The sequence below is a fragment of the Canis aureus genome, chromosome 3 (assembly GCF_053574225.1).
Source record: "Canis aureus isolate CA01 chromosome 3, VMU_Caureus_v.1.0, whole genome shotgun sequence".
Classification (NCBI taxonomy): Eukaryota; Metazoa; Chordata; class Mammalia; order Carnivora; family Canidae; genus Canis; species Canis aureus.
Window position 1 is genome coordinate 49,812,882 of NC_135613.1, and position 24,305 is coordinate 49,837,186.

Below are 24,305 nucleotides of genomic sequence, written 5' to 3' on the forward strand. Positions count from 1 at the left end.
AAATAAATAAATAAATAAATAAGTAATGGCTGGGGTGCCTGAGTGGCTTAGTCTGTTGAGTGCCTTCAGCTCAGCTTGTGATCTGAAGATCCTGGGACACAGCCCAGGATTGTATTTCTTGCTCAGTGGGGAGCATGTTTTCTCCTCTCCCTCTGCCCCTCCCCCCCACTCATGGTCTCTCGCTCTCTCTCTCTCAAATAAATAAAAAAAAATTTTTAAATTATGGTCAAAAAACTCCTCAAATTTGATGATCATTAATTGAGAAGAAGCTCAAGGAACACCAAGTAAAATAAAATCAGAGACACATGCCTAGATATGTCATAGTCAAAATGATGAAAAACAAAGAGAATCTTGAAAGCAGCAAAACAAACGGGACACCTTATATACAAGGGATCCTCAGTAACAATGTCAGTTGACTTCTAATCAGAAATCAATAAAGGTAGAAGGTTGTGTTATGACATATTCAGAATGCTGAAAGAAAAAAGTCAACAAAGAATTCTATAGCCAGAAACACTATCCTTCAAAAATGATATACAAAAAATGAGAGAGTTCATTGTTAGCACATCTGGCCCATAGTAAATTCTAAACATTATCTTTCAAGTAAAATGAAAGGACATTAGACAGTAACACAAGTCCACATAAAGAACTAACAAACACCAGTAAACATAACTTTGCAGACAACAATATAAATGTATTTTTATCTATATAACATTTCTTTTACTTTATTTTATTTTTTTAAAAGATTTACTTACTTGAGAGAGCACGGACGTGGGGGAAGGAGAGGTTGAGGGAGGGAGAAAGAGAATCTTAAGCAGACTCCCCACTGAGCATGCCATCTCACGACCCTCAGATCATGACCTAAGCTGAAATCCAGAGTTGGACCTTAACCAACTGAGCCACCTAGGCACCTTTCTTCTTATTTCAAAAGACAATTGCACGGGCAGCCCAGGTGGCTCAGCAGTTTGGTGCCGCCTTCAGCCGAGGGTGTGGTCCTAGAGACCTGGGATCAAGTCCCACATCAGGCTCCCTTCATGGAGCCTGCTTGTCCCTCTGCCTGTATCTGTGCCTCTCTCTCTCTCTCCCGGTCTTTCATGAATAAATGGATAAAATCTTTAAAAAAAAAAAAAGACAACTGCATAAAACAATAATCATAAAATTGTGTTAATGGCCTTATAAGGTATAAAAAGGTATAATTTGTTTTTGATTTCTTTAAAAAGATTTATTTATTTGAGAGAGAGAGAGTGTGCATGTACAATGCATGCAGAGGTGGGAGAAGGCAGGGGAAAGAGCAGATGGAGAGGGAGAAAGAAACTCAAGTAGATCCATGCTGATCACAGAGCGTGACCAGGGTCTGGATCTTATGACTCTGAGATCACTATCTGAGCCAAAACAGTCAGATGCTTAATCAACTGTACTATCTAGGTGCCCCTGTTTTTAATTTTTTTTTAAAGATTTTATTTGTAAATAGTTGCTGTACCCAATGTGGGGCTTGAACTCACAACTCTGAGATCAAGAGTCACATGGTCTATTGAGCCCAACAGCACCCTTAAAAGGTATAATTTGTATGACAATAAGAGTATATAGGAGATCGAGGGAATGAAGCTATATTGGAGCAAAGACTTATATACTATTAAATTGTCATTAATCTGAAATACATAGTTTTATGTCAAGATGTTAATTGTAATCCCCAGGGAAAGAATTAAGATAAAAATAAACAAGTATTAAAAAGATAAAGGAATCAAATGGGATACTACAAAATATCTAACAAAAACAAAACAATAAAGGAAAAGGAAATTTTAAAAAGCGGTAAGACATAGAAAAAACAAATAGCAAAAAGGAGGACATCAAATCCTACCTTATCTGTCATTAAATTAAAAGTAATAAACCAAACACTCTAATCAAAAGGCAGAGATTGGCAGAAGGGAGTTTTCTTAAAGTGATACAAATAAATGCTATCTGCAGAAGACACACTTTAAAGCCAAAGACACAAATAGGTTGAATGTAAAAGATAGAAAAAACATACTATGTAAACAGTACACAAAAGAGAGCTAGATTAGCTGTATTACTAACAGACAAAATAGACAAAAATTATTCTTAGAAGCAAACAAAGGTATTTTTTAATGATAAACTTAATTTATCAGTAAGACAGAAAAAACTTAAACATATATTCACTTAAAAGAATCTCAAAATACAAGAACCAAAATTTATAGAATTGAAGAAACAAAAAGATAATTCAAAAATAGAGACTTCAATACTGGATAGAACAACAAGGCAGAAGATCAACAAGGAAACATGATTTGAACAGACATCTCTAGAACACGGAGGTACCCAGTAATAGCAGAACATGTATTCTTCTCAAGTGTACATGGAATATTCTCTAAGACTGACCATATGTGAGGTAAGAAAAGAAATCTTAATAAATTTTAAAAGACTAGGATCATACAAAGTATCACTTCTGATCACAACTATGAAACTAAATGAAACTACAAATCACTAAGAAAAAAACTAGAAAATTCAAAAATATGTAAGAATTAAACAACAGACTCTTATAAAACTAATGAGTCAAAGAAATCATAAGGTAATTTAGAAAATACTTTAAGACAAATGAAAATAAATCACTCTATCGAAATTTGTGGGAGACGGTAAAAGCACTGCTCAGTTAGAAATGTAGAGCTGTGAATGCCTATGTTAGAAAAAAGAAAGATATCGGGGCAGCCCCGGTGGCTCAGCGATTTAGCGCCATCATCCGCCCAGGGTGTGATCCTAGAGATCCGGGATCAAGTCCTACCTCGGGCTCCCTGCACGAAGCCTGCTTCTCCCTCTGCCTGTGCCTCTGCCTCTCTCTCTCAATCTCTCTCTCTCTCCGTATCTCTCATGAATAAATAAATTCTTAGAAAAAAAAAGAAAAAAGAAAAAAAAAGGAAGATATCAAATCAGTAATCTAAATTTATACCTTATGGAACCAGGCACTGTACTACACCCGTACTGTGAAAACTATACAACTTTGATGAAAAAAAAACTGAAGACAACACAAAGAAATGGAAAGACATTCCATGTTTATGGACTGGATGAACAAATACTGTTAAATATCTATACTACCCAAAGCAATGTACAGATTAATGCAATCCTTGTTGAAATACCAAAAGCATTTTTCACAGAACTAGAACAAAGAATTCTAAAATTTGTATGGACCCACAGAAGACTTGGAATAGCCAAAGAAATCTTGAAAAAGAAAAACAAAATGAGGTATCACAATTCCAGACTTCAAGTTATGTTACAAAACTATGGTAACCAAAACACTATGGTACTGGTGTAAATACAGACACATAGATCAATAGAACAGAATAGAAAACACAGAAATAACCCCACAATTACATGGTCAACTAATCTTCAACAAAAGAGGAAAGAAGATACAATGGAAAAAAAGTGTCTTTAATAAAGGGTGTTGGGATAACTGGACAGCTACTTGCAGATGAATGAAACTGGACAACTACTCACACCATATAGAAAAATAAACTCAAATGGATTAAAGATCTAAATGTGAGACCTGAAACAATAAAAATCTCAGAAGACAGCACAGGCAGTAATTTCTCTGACACTGGCCACAGTAACATTTTTCTAGATAGGTCTCCTGAGTCAAGGGAAATAAAAGTGAAAATAAACTATCGGAGCTACATCAAAATAAAAAGCTTCTGCAAAGAGAAGGAAACAACCAACAACCTAAAAGACAACCTACTGAATGGGAGAAGATATGTGTAAATGACCTATCTGATAAAGCATTAGTATTTAAAATATATAAAGAACTAACACCTCAACACCCAAAAATCAAATAATCCAATTTAAAAATGGGCAGAATAGGATTACAAACCTCACATCTGGGTGGCTCAGTGGTTGAGCATCTGCCTTTGGCTCAGGTCGTGATCCCGGAGTTTCGGGATCAAGTCCCACATCGGGCTCCTTGCATGAAGCCTGTTCCTCCCTCTGCCTGTGTCTCTGTCTCTGTGTGTCTCTCATGAATAAATAAATAAAATCTTAAAAAAAATAAAAATAAAAATGGGCAGAATACATGAATAGACATTTCTCTAAAGAAGACAGATAGCGGGCAGCTCAGTGGTTTAGTGTCGCCTTCAGTCCAGGGCCTGATCCTGGAGACCCAGGATCGAGTCCCATGTCGGGCTCCCTGCATGGAGCCTGCTTCTTCCTCTGCCTGTGTCTCTGCCTCTCTCTCTGTGTGTCTCTCATGAATAAATACATAAAATATTTAAAAGAAAAAAAAAAAGACAGATGGCTTGGGATCCCTGGGTGGCTCAGCGGTTTAGAGCCTGTCTTTCGCCCAGGGTGTGATCCTGGAGTCCCAGGATCGAGTCACACATTGGGCTTCCTGTATGAAGTCTGCTTCTCCCTCTGTGTCTCTGCCTCTCTCATGAATAAATAAATAAAATCTTAAAAAAAAAAGACAGATGGTCAACAGACTCATTAAAAGATGCTCAATACCATTCATCATTAGAGAAATGCAAATCAAAATTACAATGAGATATCACCTTGACCTGTCAGAATGGCTAAAATAAAAAATACAAAAAACAACTGCTGGTGAAGATGTGGAGAAAAAGGAATATTCGTGTACTGTTGGGAATCCAAACTGGTGCAGCCAGTGTGAAAAACACTATAGAAGTTTTTCAAAAAGTTAAAAATAGAACTACCTTATGACCCAGGAATTATACTACTGGTTATTTACCAAACATATATGCACTCCTATGATTACTGCAGCATTATTTACAATAGGCAAATTATGGAAGCAACCCAAGTGTCCATCAAAAGATTACTGGACAGGGATCCCTGGGTGGCGCAGCGGTTTAGCGCCTGTCTTTGGCCCAGGGCGCGATCCTGGAGACCTGGGATCGAATCCCACATCGGGCTCCCGGTGCATGGAGCCTGCTCCTCCCTCTGCCTGTGTCTCTGCCTCTCTCTCTCTCTCTCTCTGTGTGACTATCATAAATAAATAAAAAAATAAAAATTAAAAAAAAGAAGTTTAAAAAAAAAGATTACTGGACAAAGAATATCTGGTGTATATATACATACAATGGAATGTCATTCAGTTATAAAAAATGAAATCTTGCCATTTGCAACAACATGGATGTATCTAGAGAGTAAAATGCTGAGCGAAATAAGTCAGAGAAGGACAAATATCATACAATTTCACTCATTATGTGGAATTTAAGAAACAAAACAATTGATAAAAAGAAAAAAGAGAAAGAGACAAACCAAGAAACAGATTCTTAACTATAGAGAACAAACGGATGGTTAGCAGAGGGGAGCTGGGTGGGAGATAAGGGAAATCGGTGATGGAGCATAAGAGTACAATTATCCTGATGAGCACTGAGTAATGTACAGAATTGTTGAATCACTCTATTGAACACCTGAAGCTAACATAACATTGTATATACTATACTGGAACTAAAATAAAAAATACAAAATAAATATGTACCTTAAGGAACTAGAAAAGGAGGAGTGAATTAAAATTTTTCTAAAGCAAAAGGAAATAACAAATATTAAAATGAAAATAAAATAGAGAATAGAAAAACAATAGAGAAAATCAACAAATGGAAAAGTTGATTTCTTGAAAAGATTACCAAATTATAAACCCTTAGCTAGACTAAGAAAAGAGAGAAGACTCAAATTGCTAAAATCAGGAATGAAAAAGGAGACATTACCACTGACCTTACAGAAATAAAAGGATTATAAGAGAATACTAGGAACAACTACAACTGTAAGCCAACAAGTTAGAAAATCTAGGCAAAATGGGCAGATTCCTAGAAAGACACAAACTACCAAAACTGACTCAAGATGACATAGAAAATATGAATAGAGCTATAACAACCTCCGCTCCAATAAAAACCCAGGTTCAGGTGTCTTCACTGAATTCCAACAAACATTTCAAGAAGAGTTAATACCAATCTTTCATTAACTCTTCCAAAAAATAGAAGGAAACAATTCTCAACTCATTCTCTGAGGCCAGTATTATGAAAGCAAGATAGATGTAAAATTTAAGGAAAAGTCAGACAAATTAATTCAATCTGATTCAATTTGAATTCAGCAACAAAGAAAACATAATATATGCCACAGCCAAATGGGATTTATCCCAGGAATACAAAGTTCACTTAATATCTTAAAATTAATCAAAGCTATATACCATATTAATAGAATAATGAACAAGACCCACACAATTATCTTAACAGACTAAAAAAAATTATGTGACAACAACAAACGAGAAATAGAAGTAAACTTCATTAACATGATAATGACCATCTATAAAAACACAAATCTAGCATCATACTTAATGGTGAATGGCCATATGCATTCTTCTTATGATCACAAACCTTACAAAATGTCCTCTCTCCTCACTTCATTCAACACTGTACTACTATGAGTTTTAGCAAGAGATACTAGAGAAAGAAAACAAATAGAAGGTATCTAGATGGGAAAAGAAGTAAATTTCTATTTGGAAATGACAAAATCTCTATTTACGATGATATTATCTTGCATACAGAAAACCCTAAAGAATCCACACACATGCAAGTGTAAAAAAACCACAATCCCTTCTACAATGAAACTAGTTCAGCAAGGTTTAGGCCACATGATCAATATATGTAAGTCAACTATTTCTATACATTAGCAATGAACATTCCAAAAAAAAAAAAAGGAAAAAATCTATTTAAAGTAGCAAAACATACATTTAAAGAATAAAACGCTTAGAAATAAATTTAACAAAAGATATTCAAGATACATAAAGAAAAAATGATAAAACATCACTGAAAGAAACTAAAGAATACCTAAATAAGACATTCCATATTCTTCGGATTAGAAAACTTAATATTAACACAGTAATTCTTCCCAAATTGATCAACAGTTTCAACACAAGCCCTATGAAAATTCTGCCTTTTTTTGTAGACACAGAAATGTTAAATATTACCATTAAAACATTGGTTCTACTCAAATCAAAATTAAACAAAACTAGGGGCACCTGGGAGCTCAGTCAGTTAAGGACCCAACTCTTGATCTCAGCTCAAGTCTTGATCTCAGGGTTGTGAGTTCAAGCCCATGCTAGGCATGGAGACTACTTAAAAAAAAAAAAAAATTAAACAAAACTGAGCTCAGTACTTATAAACAGGATGCAGAATTTAAGAAAGAGCCAGACAGAATTAATCTTCTGCCAAGGACTTTCTGTCAGAACAAAAATAAATCACATGAATTATTCATCATGTCAAAAATAATGGTACTTTCCTACAGTTCATGATTCAAAGTCTGAAACTATTATTTTCACCTTAAAATTTTAAGTCTAAACTGTCATATGTTAAAGGACAATTTTAAGAATGACTGGCTCAACATTAAATTTCAAAAAAACTATATAAAAATTATGTGTAAGACTGAGTCTCAGAATGTATTTTTCTTATAAAAGCAAAAAGAAAAGCCCAGCTTTACACAAAATATTTTTGAAATAAAACCAACTTCCAAAGTGTAATTTTAAGAAACTTAAAAACATAATTCTTAAAAAAAAAAAAAGCTGAACTTCAACATACTCTTTTTTTAAAAAACATAATTATCTACAAGAGAGGAGGCAAGAATATAAATGGGGGAAAAGATAGTTTCTTCAACAAATGGTGTTGGGAAAACTTGACAGCTCCATGCAAAAGAATAAAACTGGATCACTTTCTTATACCATACACAAAAAAAGTAACAATGAATTAGAGAGCTAAATGTAAGACCTGAAACCATAAAACACCTAAAAGAAATCATGTGCAGTAAACTCTTGGACATTGGCCTTAGCAACAGTTTTCCAAATATGTCTCCTCAGGCAAGGAAAACAAAAGCAAAAATAAACAACTGGAAACTTAAGCGCTTTTATACGATGGAAGAAACCATCAACAACACAAAAATGGGAGAAGGTATTTGCAAATGGTATAACTGATAAGGGGTTAATATCCAAAATATAAAAACGCACACAATGCAACAACGACAACAACAACAACAACAAAAAAACAAATAATCCAATTGAAAAGTGGGCAGAGGACCTGAATATACATTTTTCCACAGAGGACATATGGATGGCCAATAGATAAATGAAGGGATGCTTATTGTTAATTATCAAAGAAATGCAAACCAAACCACAATGAGAAATTTACAGTTGTCAGACTGGCCAAAATAAAAAAAGAAAAGAAATATCAAGAATTGGCAAAGGTATGGAGAAAAGGGGACACTTGGGCACTGCCAAAGAGAATGCAAGCAGGTGCAGCTGCAATGGAAATCAGTATGGAGGTTCCTCAAAAAATTAAAAATAGAATTATCATATGACTTAGTAATTCCACTGCTGGCTATTTAACCAAAGAAAATGAAAATACTAATTCAAAAAGATATACACACTCCTGATTATTGCAGCATTATTTATAATAGCCAAGATATAGAAGCAACACATGTATCAATAGGTGAATGCATAAAGAAGACATATACTATATATACTACTCATCCAAAAAAAGGAAAAAAAATCTTGTCATTCATGGTAACATTGATGGATTTAGAGGGTATTATCCTAAATGAAATAAATGAAAGACAAATACCATATGATTTCACTTATATGTGAAATCTAAAAAATAAAACATGAACAAACAAAAAGCAAAATCAAACTTCATAACTGGTGGTTGCTAGGGAGGGAGGGGGATGAGTGAAATAGGTGAAGGGGATTAGGATGTAGAAACTTCTAATTATAAAATAAATAAGTCTTCTAATTATAAAATAAAATAAGATAAAAAATATAGCATTGGGAGTATAGTCAATAATATTGTAATAACTTTTTTAAAAAGATTTTATTTATTTATTCATGAGAGACACACAGAGAGAGAGGCAGAGACACAGGCAGAGGGAGAAGCAGGCTCCATGCAGGGAGCCCGATATGGGACTCAATTCCGGGACTCTAGGATCACACCGTGAGCCAAAGGCAGACGCTCAACCGCTGAGCCACCCAGGCGTCCCAATATTGTAATAACTACACTTACTGTGGTGAACACTGTAATGTATAGAGCTGTCCAATCACTATGCTATACACCTGAAACTAATGTAACCTTGTATGTCAATTATATTTCAAAAATTTTTTAAACCACAATTCTAAAAGTTATTGTCAACACATGCAGAAGATTTGTTTAAGTCATTAATGGGAGATTAACTGCTTGACAAAGTTGGTTCAAGGGAGATTGAAAAACAGCTGTCTATTGATAGCAGAAAAAGGAATGCCAGAATAATACATGTCTAATATGACACTGAAAAGGCATACATTTATCTCTTGCCTTATTTCTAAGTTTTAGATATTTTTTCTTAACATAATTCATAAATTTCTAACTTTGATATTTTATGGACAAATCAGGTAGATACTATACTCACAAATAAAAAAGTAAGCTTAACAAATATAATGAAATAAAAATAGCTAAACTAATTTTAACACATCTTAGGAATGTTTCCACTCACACTGATGCATTCTTGGTATTTTTAATGATATTGAGACTTACAATGCAAAGCAAAAATCAGAGGATGTGATATTGGATACTTTATCAATTAGAAATTATGCTGTGACTATCTGCCACATTAGGCTTGTCACCACCGAGAGAAATGAAATCTGCCAAACTGATGGTACCACCCTGGGGTTACTACAGCTATTTAGCATGATGGTATTCACTGTGAACCTGCAATCAACTAGGAACATTAAGAACCAGGGTCAGTGTAAGTGGCCCTTCTTGTTCCCCTTACATACATGTTAAGTATTACCTTTACCAGTTCTGGTTCTTCTGCCTGAAGGTGAAAATCTTCTTCTGGCTGGGAATCTTCAGGATTCTGAGGGGATACAGGATAAGATCATTCAGTGACAGGCTGCCCATGATTTACAGCAGAGCCTCATCAAGCAACATCAGTCCACCGTGGATATGGCATATATGAAATAACCTCTTTTATTGTTTTACTTAGGGCTGAATTAAGGTCTCATAATATCTAATTCTAATCTTTGACCTTGTTTTTTAAAAAATATTTTATTTATTAATTCATGAGAGACACACAGAGAGAGGCAGAGACACAGGCAGAGGGAGAAGCAGGCTCCAAGCAGAGAGCCCGATGTGGGACTTGATCCTACGACCTGGGATCACACCCAGAGCCAAAGGCAGATGCTCAACCACTGAGCCACCCAGGTGTCTCTTATGCTATCCTTCTATTAGTATTTAACAATTTTAGGTTTTGTGTGTGCCATTTTAAAAACTATGGGTAATACAACTATTAAAAGCTCATTGAGAAAAAAATGCTACCTTAGTTCTCCCAAGTTCTTATCTAAAAAATACAAATATTCAGCTTCCAGAAAATGTGGTAATTAGGGATGAGTTTGACCATGTCAATACTAGACAAACACTTTGGATCTACTGATCAAGTGCAACATTTTGGTTCTTATTTTCTCTCTCTCTCTCTCTCTCTCTTTTTTATTAAAGTAGGCTCCACACCCAGCATGGACCCCAACGTGGGGCCCAAACCCAAGACCCTGAGATCAATATTTGAGCTGAGATCAAGAGTTGTATGCTCAACTGAATGAGCCAGCCAGGCGCCCTGTATTTATCTTTCAAGGGTATGTTTTAAGGACTATTTACATTGTACATCCCAACTAGAAAGAGTAGAAGATCACAACTGCAGGTTACTGCAGATTATTATTAGAACAAATGATATTTGTTGCTATCATCATTCTTTGGAATCTCCTATTTCAGAAAATCACTGCTAAAATACAGCTTTTATCATGTTAACACCTATCTCAAACACATTCACACACACACACACACACACACACACACACACGTATAGTTAAATGTCTTCAGGGAAACATTAAACATTAAAGATTTAGCTTAAATATCCCAGTCCTGTCTTTCATAACTTTCCAACTGGAATCCCTAGCTTACCCCACTGTTCTCTGCCCCAGAACCTTGCCCTTGAACTCCTTTCTTACCTGAAGCACCCTCATAAATACTTTATGACAATTTAAATCCCACTTGTAACTGGATACCACCTTAAGTCCAACTGTCTCATGGGCTTTCTGTCTTTTTTTTTTTTTTTAAAGATTTTATTTATTCATTACAGAGAGAGAGACATACACAGGCAGAGGGAGAAGCAGGCTCCATGCAGGGAGCCTGATGTGGGACTCGATCCCGGGTCTCCAGGATCACACCCTTGCTGAAGGCGGCGCTAAACCACTGGGCCACCAGGGCTGCCTCCTCATGGACTTTCTGTGACAAATTTTGCCCATACTCATGTCCTATTTCTTTTCTTCCATAGCACTTTATCATATGGCTAAGTAACTATCATTCACCTAAATAAATTATGTAACTCTTTCTTTTGTATATGCTTTACCTCAATGAGACTAAGCTCCCTACATCCAAGCACTGTGACTTAAACATCTTTCTCTCCATGTCATCTATTAAGTTTGGTCACTTCTTAATGGGTAGTAAAGAGATCACTGAGAGTGGGCACAAGGGGAAGGGTCCCTCTTAATTAAAGAGGGTGTGTGGTGGGTGAGTCTATGTGCATATGTATATATTTTTCCCAAAATTTCCTACACAAAATATCCAATTTAAAATATTCCATTCTTCTACCCCATAAATAACTGAAATTTCCGGGAACAATACAAATTTAACATCAAAAGTAAATGTCCTAGACTGCCTATTTATCAAAAATAGCAAAAGTATTTTTTGAAAGATTATGTGTCTTGATATTTGGTTCAACATGTATAATGAATCTTCTTATAGATTACAAGCTTTACTATGATGAGCCCAATTTTCAAGGGTGAAACAATTTGATTCAGATACCAGAAGGGATGTGGGTAAGATATGGAAGTCACAGACTTCAGGAAAAATGGACATGCTCTTAAAACAAGAGGCAGGTGAGGACCAGAGGAAACCCCAACTTACCAGAGGTCCAACTGAAAAAACCATAGCAGCCATAGTCTCTTCCTCTGTGTTCCCCTCTCTGGCAAGAGTGGAGTCCTACAAAGGCATTCTGAGAAAGAGAAATAAGCTGTGAAAATCAATCCTGCCTTGGAAATCTCAGCCTTATCTAGTTGCAATCCTGACATTACAAGTAAGTATGACTTCCCTAAAGAATACAAGATTAAACTCCAAGATCAGTGAGGAAAAAGACATATTTGTTCCTGGAAATTTTGGCTTTTTAATTAAGTGTGGTCACAGCTAGCAGGCCAGACATTGTATAAGGAGCTTTTAATTTGAACTTCACGTTAATCCAATGGAAATTATATTCTCATTCCACTGATCAGGAAAATGAGGCTTAGAAAAATTACACAATTAGCCAAGGCCAGGTATGACCCCAAATTGGTCTAATTCCAATGCCCACAACTTTTCCATTAAATCAACTTGCTGTGTGATGTGAAAGAAAATAATTCAATCTTTCTTTGCCACAATCACCTACTCATCTAAAAATGAAACATTCTAAGAACCTCTTTTCCTGTCTTTCATTGATGATCAATTTGTAACATTTTCAGAGATTTCAGCTTCATGTAAAGAGAACACCACAACTCTCAGAAGAAGCCCTGACATGCCTCCCTCAATCTCATATTCAAATAGATCTATCTACTCATTCTATAGCAGGCAAATCCAAAGAAAAAGGAAGCAGGGGAAAAAAAAGTGCTGAGTTTGGTTACAAAATAAGACTGTTATGTTTGTAAATAAGTGCATAATCGCAGAATGATGCTGTAAGACACATAAAAGGGCAGTGGAGCAGTAAGAATTAAGCTTCCCAGATTTTGAGAAATTCTTTTTAATGACAGTTTCCTAGGAAGTCTGACACTCTCACCATGCAGTAGGGCTTTTGGGGCCCAAAAGAATCTATGCAAGGTTATGCTGAATCTGTCTCTGCCTTACATAGATAATTTACATCTATTAGGAATTCACATCCAAGAGCTTTGTATTCAAAAGTGTAGTCTGAAAAACAGCAGTACAAACATTACTGGAGAACTTGTGAAAAATGCAAAATCTGAGGTACAAACTACAGAACCTATTGAATCAAAATCAGCTTTTTAATAAGATTCCCCCTAGCTGATTCATATGAACATATTAAAGTTTAAGACAATATGGATCTAAAAAAGATCATGCCAACAAATGGGCATCCTAGAGAAATGAGTAAATTCCTAAAACATACAAACTACCAAGATTGAATCATGAAGAAAGAGAATATTTGACAGACTGGTTACTAGTAAGGAGATTGAATCAATAATAATAATAATAATAATAATAATAATAATAATAAAAAATCCATCAAAAAACAAAGTCCTGGACTAGGTAGCTTCATTGGTGAATTCTATCAAACATTTGAGAAGAATTAATACCAATCCTTCTCAAACTCTTCTAAAAATCATAGAGAAGGAACACTTCCAAACTCATTTTACAATGCCACCATCTTAATACCAAAACCAGGCGAGGACACCACAAGAAAAAAAAATTAGAAGTCAATGTTGAACATAGATGCAAAATTCCTCAACAAAATATTAGCAAACTGAATTCAACAATATATGAAAGAATCATATACAATAATCAAGGTGGGATTTATTACAAGGATGCGAAAATGATTCAGTATCTGCTAGCCAACCAATGTGATATGCCATGTTAACAAAATGAAGAATAGGGGTGCCTGGGTGGCTCAGTTAAGTGTCTGCCTTTGGCTCAGGTCATGATCCCAGAGTCCTGGGATTGAGCCCCATATCGGGTTTCTTGCTCAGCAGGGAGTCTGCTTCTCCTTTTGCTCCTCACCCCCCTCATGTTCTCTTTATTGCTTTCTCTCTCTCAAATAAATAAAATATTTTAAAAAATGAAGAATAAAAATCCTATGATCATCTCACAAGATGCAAAAAAAAAAGCATCTGGCAAAATTCAGTATCCTTTCATGATGAAAACTCTCAACAAAGCCATGTATACTCAATGGTGAAATGATAATTTTTTTTTTCTGAGATCAAGAACAGAATAAGACAAGGATGCCCATTCTTATCATTATATAGAGCATAATATTAGAGGTCTTAGCCAGAACAATTAGGCAAGAAAAAAAAATAAAAGGCATCCAAATTGGAAAAGAACTGTTACTATTTGCAGATGACATAATATTATATATAGAAACTCCTAAAGACTCTGCCAAAAAAACTATTAGAATAAACAAATTCAATAAAGTTGCAGGATACAGAATCAACTTATAAAAATAAGTTGTTTCTATACACTAATAATGAACTGTAAGAAAGAGAAATTAAGAAAATAATCTCATTTACAATTGCATCATGAATAAAAAAAAGAATAAAATACCTAGGGATAAATTTAATCAAGGAGGTGAAAGACCTGTACATTGAAACCAAAAGACATTAAATGGAAAGATATTCTGTGATCATGGATTGGAAGAATTAGAATTGTTAAAATGTCCATACTACCCAAAGCAATTTACAAATTTAATACAATCCCTATAAAGTACCAACAACATTTTTTACAAAACTAAAACAAATCATACTAAAATTTCTTGAAAGTTTCCTTAAAAAATTAAAAATATTACTATATTTTCCAGCAATTCTTCTGGCATTTATCTGAAGGAAACAAAAAAAAAATGAATTCAAAAAGATATCCACAGCTATATGTTCACAGTAGCATTAATTATAATAGCCAAGGAATTGAAGTGTTTGTTGACAGATGAATGGATAATGTGATACACACAGGATTATTATTCAGCCACAAAACAGAAGGAAATCTTGACATTTGTGAAAACATGAATGGACCAAGAAGGCATTATGTTAGGTCAAACCAGTGAAACATCTGTAGATAAGTATCATCTTACTGTTATGTGGAATCTTAAAAAAAAAAAAAGCCACCCTACCCCTGAAACTTGAACTCCTAGATACAGAGAAAAGATGGTTAGAGATGGTTGCCAGAGGCAAGGTTGACCAGTGGGCAAGATGGGCAATTGTGGTCAAAAGCTATAAATTTCCAGTTATAAAATAAGTAAGTCCTGGAGATGTAATGTACAGAACAGTGACTATAGTTAACAATACTGTATTATATAAGTTAATAAGAATAAAACCTAAAAGTTTTCATCACAAGAGAAAAATTTGTAACTATGTGTGGTGATATCCATGTTAACTAGATTTTCAATGATCACTTTGCAATATATACATATATTGAACCATGTTGTATACCTGAAACTTATGTGTTAATCATATTTCAATTAAAAATGAAATAATAAGTATCTTTGTGGATAAAAAAAATAAAGCTAGCTCTCACTACAAACAAACACACAAAAATAAGTCATCATGCCAATGGGTTGCCTAGGTGGCTCAGTTGGTTGAGTGTCTAACTCTTGGTTTTGGCTCAGGTCATGATCTCAGGGTCCTGGGATTGAGCCCCATGTGGGGTTCTGTGCTCAGAGGGGAGTATGCTTGTGGTTCTCTCTCTCCCTCTCTGCCCCTCTCCCTGTTCTCACATACTCTCTCTTTCTAAAATAAAATAAAAAAAAAAAAATAAAATAAAATAAAATAAAATAAAATAAAATAAAATAAAAAAAAAAGAAGGAAAAACTGGATTCATGACATTCTCTAACCAACCATGATGTAGTAGAATTATAAATGTATGTCTGGAGGGAGAGGGAAAAAACCCAATCACCAGGGAATTAAAACAGACCCTCCTGAGAACTTACTAAGTCAAAGAGAGAACTTAAATTGCCAATAAATTAGAAAATGGGAGAATTATAGATGAAAAATTCATGGGTCAATGCCAAAACTTTAAAAAGATAAAATTTATATCTCTAAATATATTCAACGAACATTTTTAAAAGAATAAAAATTTTAGGGATCCCTGGGTGGCGCAGCGGTTTGGCGCCTGCCTTTGGCCCACGGCGCGATCCTGGAGACCCGGGATCGAATCCCACATCGGGCTCCCGGTGCATGGAGCCTGCTTTTCCCTCTGCCTGTGTCTCTGCCTCATTCTCTCTCTCTCTCTGTGACTATCACAAATAAATAAAAATTAAAAAAAAAAATTAAAAAAGAATAAAAATTTTTAATATTCAAGTAAGAAAAATAATTAACAAGCAAACCATAAATTGGAAATAATAAAGAAACTAATAAATAAGAAAACAGTTGACAAAAGCAGGAGCTGATTCTCTAAATAATGAAATATATAAGCTACCAGCCAAAGAAGAAAAAACAGAATAAACCAAAATTAGAAACAAGAAAGGGGCTATAACATATAAATCATCTTAAAACTGTATGCCAATAAAAATAAAATTTCCCAAAGAACAATTTTTGCTTAAAAATTTCCTAAGACTGACTCAAGCAGTAGGAAACATAAGTAGGCCAATGTAGCAAATTGCCTTCCAATAGCCAGTCTCCTCTTCCACTTGACAAAGGCTTGAAATCTCAGCCAGACATAAGGTCACCCAGCTAGAGACATTTCCCAGCCACCATGCAGGCAGGTATGCCCATGTGACCAAATTATAGTGAAAGGGATTTGAGTAAGAGAGGTGATGTTACATCTTTACAAGGGAGCTGCCTGGCTTCCAGATCTTCATTTCCCCTTCCAAAGGCCTGGAATACAAGGAGACTAGAGTGAGCCAGCTTCTACCATAGTAAAGACAACACCCCCAGCAGGTGGTGAAGCAAAAATGTGAATGGACCCTGGGTTTCTAGATGACCTAATAGATGAAAGTCGCCTACCCTTATCACTGCCCACAACCTAACAACTCAGACTTTTATATGAGAAAGAAATGTCTTTCTTGTTCAAATGACATGGACTCTACTAAATCTGAAAAGTTGAATTCCCAATTAGTAGAATGAAAGGTCATGCAAGAAAAATGTGAAGTTCTCAGGTAAGGAGGGGTGAGTAAGGATTAGTTAAATCAAGAAAACATGTGATTATCCGGGTGCCTGGATGGCTCAGTAGGCTAAGCATCCAACTCTTGGTTTCAGCTCAGGTTGTGATCTTAGGGTCATGAGAGCAAGTCCCTGAGTAGGGCTCTGCACTCAGGACAGAGTCTGGTTCAGATTTTCTCTCCCTCACCCCACTCTTGCTCGTACCTGTTCGTGTGTGCTCTAACAAATAAAATCTTAAAAAAAGAAAAACATGATTATCTTAAGACTGTAATGTAGACCATTTTTAGGTAACCAACTTGAACAATGGAAACCTGAGTGAGATATAAGGGCCCACAGTGACCATGGGGCTGACTTCCGACAGGCCCAATAGCCCACTTCAAAATATCCATAAATAATGGCTGATGAATGGGGTACTTACACCTGGATACAGGTACCAGTAAAGGAACATTCCATACATTCCCATCCCCCCTCACATTCCCCATTAACTATTACCCCCCCCCCTCCCCCAGGGGGCAGACAGTCTCCCCTTTGCTGTCCTGCCTGCCCAGGCTCCTTTGCAATGCATTCAGTAAACTTCTATCTCCTTCGTTCCACCTTGGATGAATTCTTTCATGGCCCTCACAGCTGGCCTCCACCTGATCAGGTCACCCCACATTTGGTGGCTCCCCCTATCCCCCTATCAGGAGACCCTCACATGTAATTTGTTCCATGACCCTGGGGTTTCACTATGCACAATGAAAAGATTTTTTTGGTGAGAAAGAAGGAGGAAAACATGGTGTACTGCGAAGAGAAGACTTGAATAAAGAATGAAAAATCTGAGAGGATTCTTATACCGAAGTCTCAAGAGTTACTAATAACCAGTGTTTCTTTCTTTCTTTCTTTCTTTCTTTTTTTTTTTTTTTTTTACCAGTGTTTCTCTACATTGTTTTAGGTCATGAATTCCTTTGCAGATCTAATGAAAATGACTCTTCTCCCAGAAAACTTCTAAATATAATTAGAAAACTCTTGTATCTTAATTATATTTGAGGATGCAAAAAGCTCACTAAGCATGCTTTTTAAAATTTTTATTTTATTGTTATTTTTTTTTTAGAGAGAGGGAGAGAGTATGCTAGAGTGGGGGGGGGGGGTGGAGACCGAGGGGCAGAGGGAGAGAGAGAATTTAAGTAGGCTAGGAGCCCAAGCATAGAGCCAATACCAGGCTTGATCTCACGAGCCTGAGATCATGACCTGAGCCAAAATCAAGACTCAGACACTTAACCAACTGAGCCTTCCAGGTGCCCCTAGGCATGCTTTTAGAAAAGAATATCCTTTGGGGACGCCTGGGTGGCTCAGCGGTTGAGCCTTTGCCTTCCGCTCAGGGTGTGATCCTGGAGTCCCGGGATCGAGTCCCACATCAAGTCCCACATCGGGCTCCCTGTGTGGAGCCTGCTTCTTCCTGTGTGTGTGTGTCTGCCTCTGTGTGTGTGTGTCTCGCATGAATACAAAAATAAAAAAAATTAAAAAAAAAAAAAGGAAATCCTTTGTCAACATTGTCAACAAGTACCTAAAGTTTTTACCTTGAGAAATATTGTTCTAAAGCTACCTCCCAAACCCCACATTAAAGAGTCTTCCTTTGACATGTGAAAATACAATTGAAATGTTTCACCAAGGCGATTCTAGAGCCCGGGCAAAGCTGGCCCTATTACTAGTTCCCTTAGCTGAGTTTCTGCTTCAAGCCTGGTATTTCCTTTTTTTCTTTTTTTTTTTTTTAAAGATTTTATTTCATTCATTCATGAGAGACACAGAGAGAGAGAGGCAGAGACACAGGCAGAGAGAGAAGCAGGCTCCATGCAGGGAGTCCGATGTGGGACTCGATCCCAGAACTCCAGGATCATGCCCTGAGCTGAAGGCAAATGCTCAACCACTGACCCACTCAGGTGTCCCAAGCCTGGTACTTCTTAAACCACTCTTTGCTTCAGTTTAGAAACATCTGTGAGGCACTTGGGTGGCTCAGTAGGTTCAGCATCTGCCTTTAGTTCAGTTGGTGATCCCAGCGTCCTGGGATCCAGACCCATGTCTGCCTCTTCCTCTCCCCCTGCTTGTGCTCTCTCTCAAATAAATAGATAAAATCTTAAAAAAAAAAAAAAGAAAAAAAAAAGAAAGAAACAACACTTGTGGCAAATTCCAACACAGTTTAAAACAGTAATTGAAAGTTCTGGGGAGCCTGTGTGGCTCAGTCCATTAAGTATGTGACTCTTGATTTTGGCTCAGGTCAATGGTCTCAGGGTCATGAGACTATGCTTCGTGGGGAGTCCGCTTGAGATTCTCTCTTCCTCTCTCTCTGTGTTCCTTACCCCATTCCATGGTTCCTCCCCCACTCTCCCTCTCTCTTAAAAAAAAAAAAAAAAAAAAAACCCAAAAAACAAAAGGAAGAAAAACAAACTATTCTAACAAACAGTAACAATGACTGCACATCAACACCTGTAGATCTTAACTTTGGGAGTTACAGATCTATTTCAGAATTTGACCTTGTCCACAGAATAATGCACATGTATATGATGTTGCATAGTATTTCAGGGAGTTTGAAGATTGACTTCCACCTCCAACCAACCCATACTCAACCTCAAGTCAAGAAATCCAGTTTTACAAGGCCGAAAGAAAAATAGGCTAAGAGAAATAATAAATAAAACCATTTTTTCCCAAAACACAAAAGTGGACCTACAAAGACTGACTTAAGACATTTTTTTTTAAAAAAGATTTTATTCATTCATTCATGAGAGACATACACACACAGAGAGAGAGAGGCAGATACACAGGCAGAGGGAGAAGCAGGCTTCATGCAATGAACCCAACATGGGACTCAATCCTGGAACTGCAGGATATGCCCTGGGCGGAAGGCAGGTGCCACACCGCTGAGCCACCCAAGGATCCCCAAGACATTTTCAGTTTCAAAGAACTATAGTAGTCACTTTCTGCATCTTTAAAATGAATTAAGAATGACCTGAGTTATCATTTCTTTTTAAATTTGCAAAGATTGGGGCACCTGGGTAGCTCAGCATCTGCCTTTGGCTCAGGCCATGGTCCCAGTGTCCTGGGATTGAGTCCTGCATCGGGCTCCCCATAAGGAGCCTGCTTCTCCCTCTGCCTCTGTCTCTGTATCTCTCATAAATAAATAAATAAAATCTTAAAATAAATTTGTAAAGATTAATAAACTCCTCCCTGGCAATATGCTATATAGATAATGCTAGCCAAATATGTTTAACACCAAACTGCAATAAACATCTTTTAAAATTGTATAATCAGAATAACCAACGCTATTTAAAATATTCAGCTTGATCTCAACTATGTAAGAATAATGCATGAAGAAAAAGAAAAAAAAAAAGTGAATAAGCCAAAACTCCACTATGATCTCTGAGACCTGGGTCTGTGATGTTTACACTTTCTTCTACTTTTCTGCATTTTCCAAGTAGACAAGTAGAAGGATCTATGTATACATAGGAGTTTGGTGTAGGAATAAATTCCGCAGTGGCTGTCCGCATCCCCAGGTTCTAACTTTGGTTTGGCTACTTTGGAAATACATCCATCGGCAAATCACTTGAACACAAGCTATTAGCAAACGACGCTTACCACACTGTTTTCTCATTCCACCTCTAACATTATGCAGGTATCTTTCTACAGGCCAACACTTCTCCAAAGTCGTAATTTCCGAGATACTTTTTTTTTTTTTCTGGATAGTGTGACTCTCCCCTCCCCTCCCCCCCCCAACCCCGTCTTCCCAAGACTTGAGAAATTTCACTTGTGGGTGGATCCTAAGCCAGCTTTGTGGTTGTAAAATAATGAAAGGGGTCCACGTTCTTGCTGAGAACTTCAACGCCCTGGACCCGTCCGGCATCTCCCAATGACAGCAATGATGCCATTATTCCGTCCAGGGGAGACGAGCGATTTAAAAGTGATTCTCTGACATGCTATAAAAAGAGGCAGGGGGGAAACAAAAAAGCTGCCTGCGTTACCGAAGGACAGGCGCTCATCCACCTGTCGGGTCACCAAGTGTGAAGCCATCCCTGCCGGTTCAGACGCCGGGACGGACTCTCCTCCCTCCAGCCTCGCCCCCTTCCCCTAAGTGCGCACCGGGGCACCCCCCTCCCTCCATCCCAGGCGCGGGACCGGGAAGAGGCAGGCCAGGGGCCAGCCGGCGCTGGTCGACCCCTCCTAGGCGGGGGCCCCGCTCCCGAGGCTCCCCGACCCCAGCGCCGCGCCGCCGCCGAGCGCACCGACCGCCCGGGAGCCAGGCCAGGGCGAGACCCCGCCGCCGGCCAGGCAGGAGGCCCAGCCCCAGTCGCCTCTCGGGTGGGCGTGTCGGCTCGGGGGCCCGGGCGCTGCAGGGAACGGCCACGCCCCGGACGCCGCCCGGAGCCCAGCGCCGTGGGAGGGGCGGCGGGGAACCGGGGCCTGGCGCCGGGGGCCACGAGTACCTGGCTGCCGAACTGAGGACAACTGAGGGCACTCGCAGAGCAGGGCGGGAACGCTTCCAGCGATGGCGCCGGCTTGGCGGGGCTGGCCTCCAGGCAAGCCAGTGCGCCTGCGCAGCCGGGGCGGCCGAACTACAGCGCCCAGAATCCTCAGCGCGGAGGTTTTTTTTTTTTCCTTTTTCATTTCTTCTTTTTTTCTCCCTTTTTGTCTGCATTTAAGAGGGAATTGGCTGTGTTTATCGACAATTTGGGCGACCTAAAAAATCCAATCAAGTTGACAAACTTGTATGGAGAGGCAACATTTATATATCAAGCACTAGCATGAGGTAGGAGCAGCGCAAAGAAGGATGACACTATCCCTTGACACTGAACATTTCAGTGTGAGTACATAAATAAAGTCATTGACAGAAGATACAGGCTGTCTGTAAATTATCTAAAGTTTCGGATGCCAGGAGACCTGGTTAGAGCGTGTGCACACTTATGCGGGTCTTTCAAGTTCTTGACTGAAAAATCAATAATGCTTTCATGATAATCTCTGGTTGTTTTTTTTTTTTTTTTTTAAGACTTCATTTATTTATTAGTGAGAGACACACGCAGAGACATGGGCAGAGGGAGAAGCAGGCCCCACGCAGGGAACCCGACGCGGGACTCGATCCCATGACTCAGGATCATGCCCTAGGCCAAAGGCAGATGCCCAACCACTGAGCCACCCAGGCGTCCCAATCTCTGGGGTTTTGAACTAGAAGTTTCTTCCCTCAGCTCATCCAGATTAAAACATAATTAATATTTATATTAATTTATACTGATATTTTAATATGTTGTTTATATTGATATTTATTATCTTATTACATATTATAAAGCATATTTTCCTTTGCCTCAATTCCCTGATATTTATTTATTTATTTTAAATTTATTTTATTATTATTATTATTATTATTTTTTAATTCCAGGTTTTAATATCCAGACCATACTTTCCATAGTGAAACAGACTCTGTAAGGGCTCTAGGGCAGTTTCCCCTCAATGAAACCATTTCCTCCCTAACCCACTCCTACTCTGTGTGCCTTGGATTGTCTGCTGCTGTAATTGTGTATGAGACCCACATTGAGTGAGCCCCCTACCTGTGGCTACCACTAGCCAGGACCCGGCTATGGGGAGGCGACCTGCCCACACTCTTGCCCACCGTGTGCTTTGTCATTGGCTGGAGAAGGGTCTTGGTGTGAAGGTAGGGGTGGCTGGCTCCCTGCACCCCTCACCTCCTGCACGTACATAGTCTGTGAGACACATACAGAAAAGGGCCAGTTTCCTGGGCAGGGGACCCCAAGGAGGAAAGATAAAGAGCCAGTCCTCACTCATCCCACCTCTCTCCAGCCGCTGAGCTCAAGGAAGCTGTCATCACCATCTTCTACCATCTCCTTGGCAAACTCCAAGTCTTCCTACCTTGTTCACACTGTTCCTCTGCAGACACTCTTTGTATGATTTGGGAGGGAAGCTCAGTGAAACTGAGCATTGTCAAACTGGGCTCTTGGGATTATAAAGAGCCAGTGGATACCTTTAAAGGAGAAAGTATTACATAACCCAGTGACTCCTGAACTATGAAAGGAAAATAATATGTTGGGTTTCAAACTACTAGAGATAACAAATATATCTGAAACAACAAAAGGAACCCCACTAGATTAGATTAAGAGCAGATTCAACACTGCAAAAGAATCATGTATTCAAAGATGCAGAAATAAAAACTGTTCGAAATGAAAAACAGGGAGAAAAAAAGAATGACTGAACAGAGCAACAGTGAGTTATGGAACAATATGAAGTAGCCTAATTATGTGTAGCTAAAATCCTAGAAGGAGGGGAGAGAGTGAGGAAGTAGAAAAATATTTTTTTTTTAAATTTTTTTTTTTCATTTATTTATGATAGTCACACACAGAGAGAGAGAGAGGCAGAGACACAGGCAGAGGGAGAAGCAGGCTCCATGCACCGGGAGCCTGATGTGGGATTCGATCCTGGGTCTCCAGGATCGCGCCCTGGGCCAAAGGCAGGCGCTAAACCGCTGCGCCACCCAGGGATCCCAGAAAAATATTTGAGGAAATAACTAAATACTTCCAATTTTTAAAAAGATTTTATTTTATTTATTCATGAGACACACATGAAAGGAGAGAGAGAGAGAGGCAGAGACACAGGCAGAGGGAGAAGCAGACTCTATGCAGGGAGCCTGACGTGGGATTCGATCCCGGGTCTCCAGGATCAAGCCCTGGACTGAAGGTGGCGCTAAACTGCTGAACCACCCGAGCTGCCCCAATACTTCCAAATTTGATGAAAATTATAAATCCACAGATCTAAAAAGCTCAGTGAAATTCAAAGAAAACACATAAAGAAAATTACACCAAGGCACATCACAATCATGTTGCTACAAATCAGTAATAAAGGAAAATCTTAAAAACAGCTAGAGGAACAAAGATATCTGTTTATTGCGTTCAAAGATAATTTATCAAAAAAAGAAAGAAAGAAAGCCAGAGGACAATGGAGTACTTTTAAAGTACTGAAAGAAAAAAAAACCTGTCAGCCCAGAAATTTATACCCACCAAGATATTGTCATAAATGATAGTGGGGTGAGATGGAAAAGGCACACTTCTTTCTGTATCTCCCACTAATTACAGCTAAAAGCTCTTGATGTTATATATGTAATACAAATTGAGAAGGCATATTAAGGTTAGACAGAAAGCAGCCCAGCTAGGGATCTTGCAACCTGAGGAAAGACACAGTTATAAGTTTTCTTCATTTTTGTTTTGCCTCATATACCCCAACCTGGGTGCTGGAGGAGCTGGCAACCCAATATGCTAATGGGCAAAAAAAAAAAAAAAAAAAAGAAAGAAAGAAAGAAAGAAAGAAAGAAAGAAAGAAAAGAAAGACAAAAAGCAAGCTCTGAGGAAGCCTGTCTTTCTCC

The 24,305-nt window shown here is 38.0% G+C and overlaps 1 protein-coding gene across 5 annotated transcripts in view; it reads right to left on the bottom strand.

The window, feature by feature from the left end:
- Nucleotides 1–21,464, bottom strand: part of ZNF624 (zinc finger protein 624) — a 39,683-nt gene extending 18,219 nt beyond the window's left edge. For 3 of the 5 annotated variants that reach the window (XR_013376504.1, XR_013376503.1, XM_077892529.1), the window contains exons 1-3: nucleotides 21,367–21,464; nucleotides 11,979–12,066; nucleotides 9,811–9,876 (exon numbers count right to left, since the gene is read on the bottom strand). Coding sequence is in view for 1 of the 5 variants with exons in the window: in XM_077892529.1 (XP_077748655.1) it covers nucleotides 9,811–9,876; nucleotides 11,979–12,011 (99 nt within the window). In the remaining 4 variants the exon portion in view is untranslated. Of the gene's footprint in view, nucleotides 1–9,796; nucleotides 9,877–11,978; nucleotides 12,067–21,366 lie in introns of those variants that run through there. The other 2 variants (XM_077892533.1, XM_077892531.1) reach the window with 2 other exon arrangements.
- Nucleotides 21,465–24,305: the final 2,841 nt, after the last annotated feature.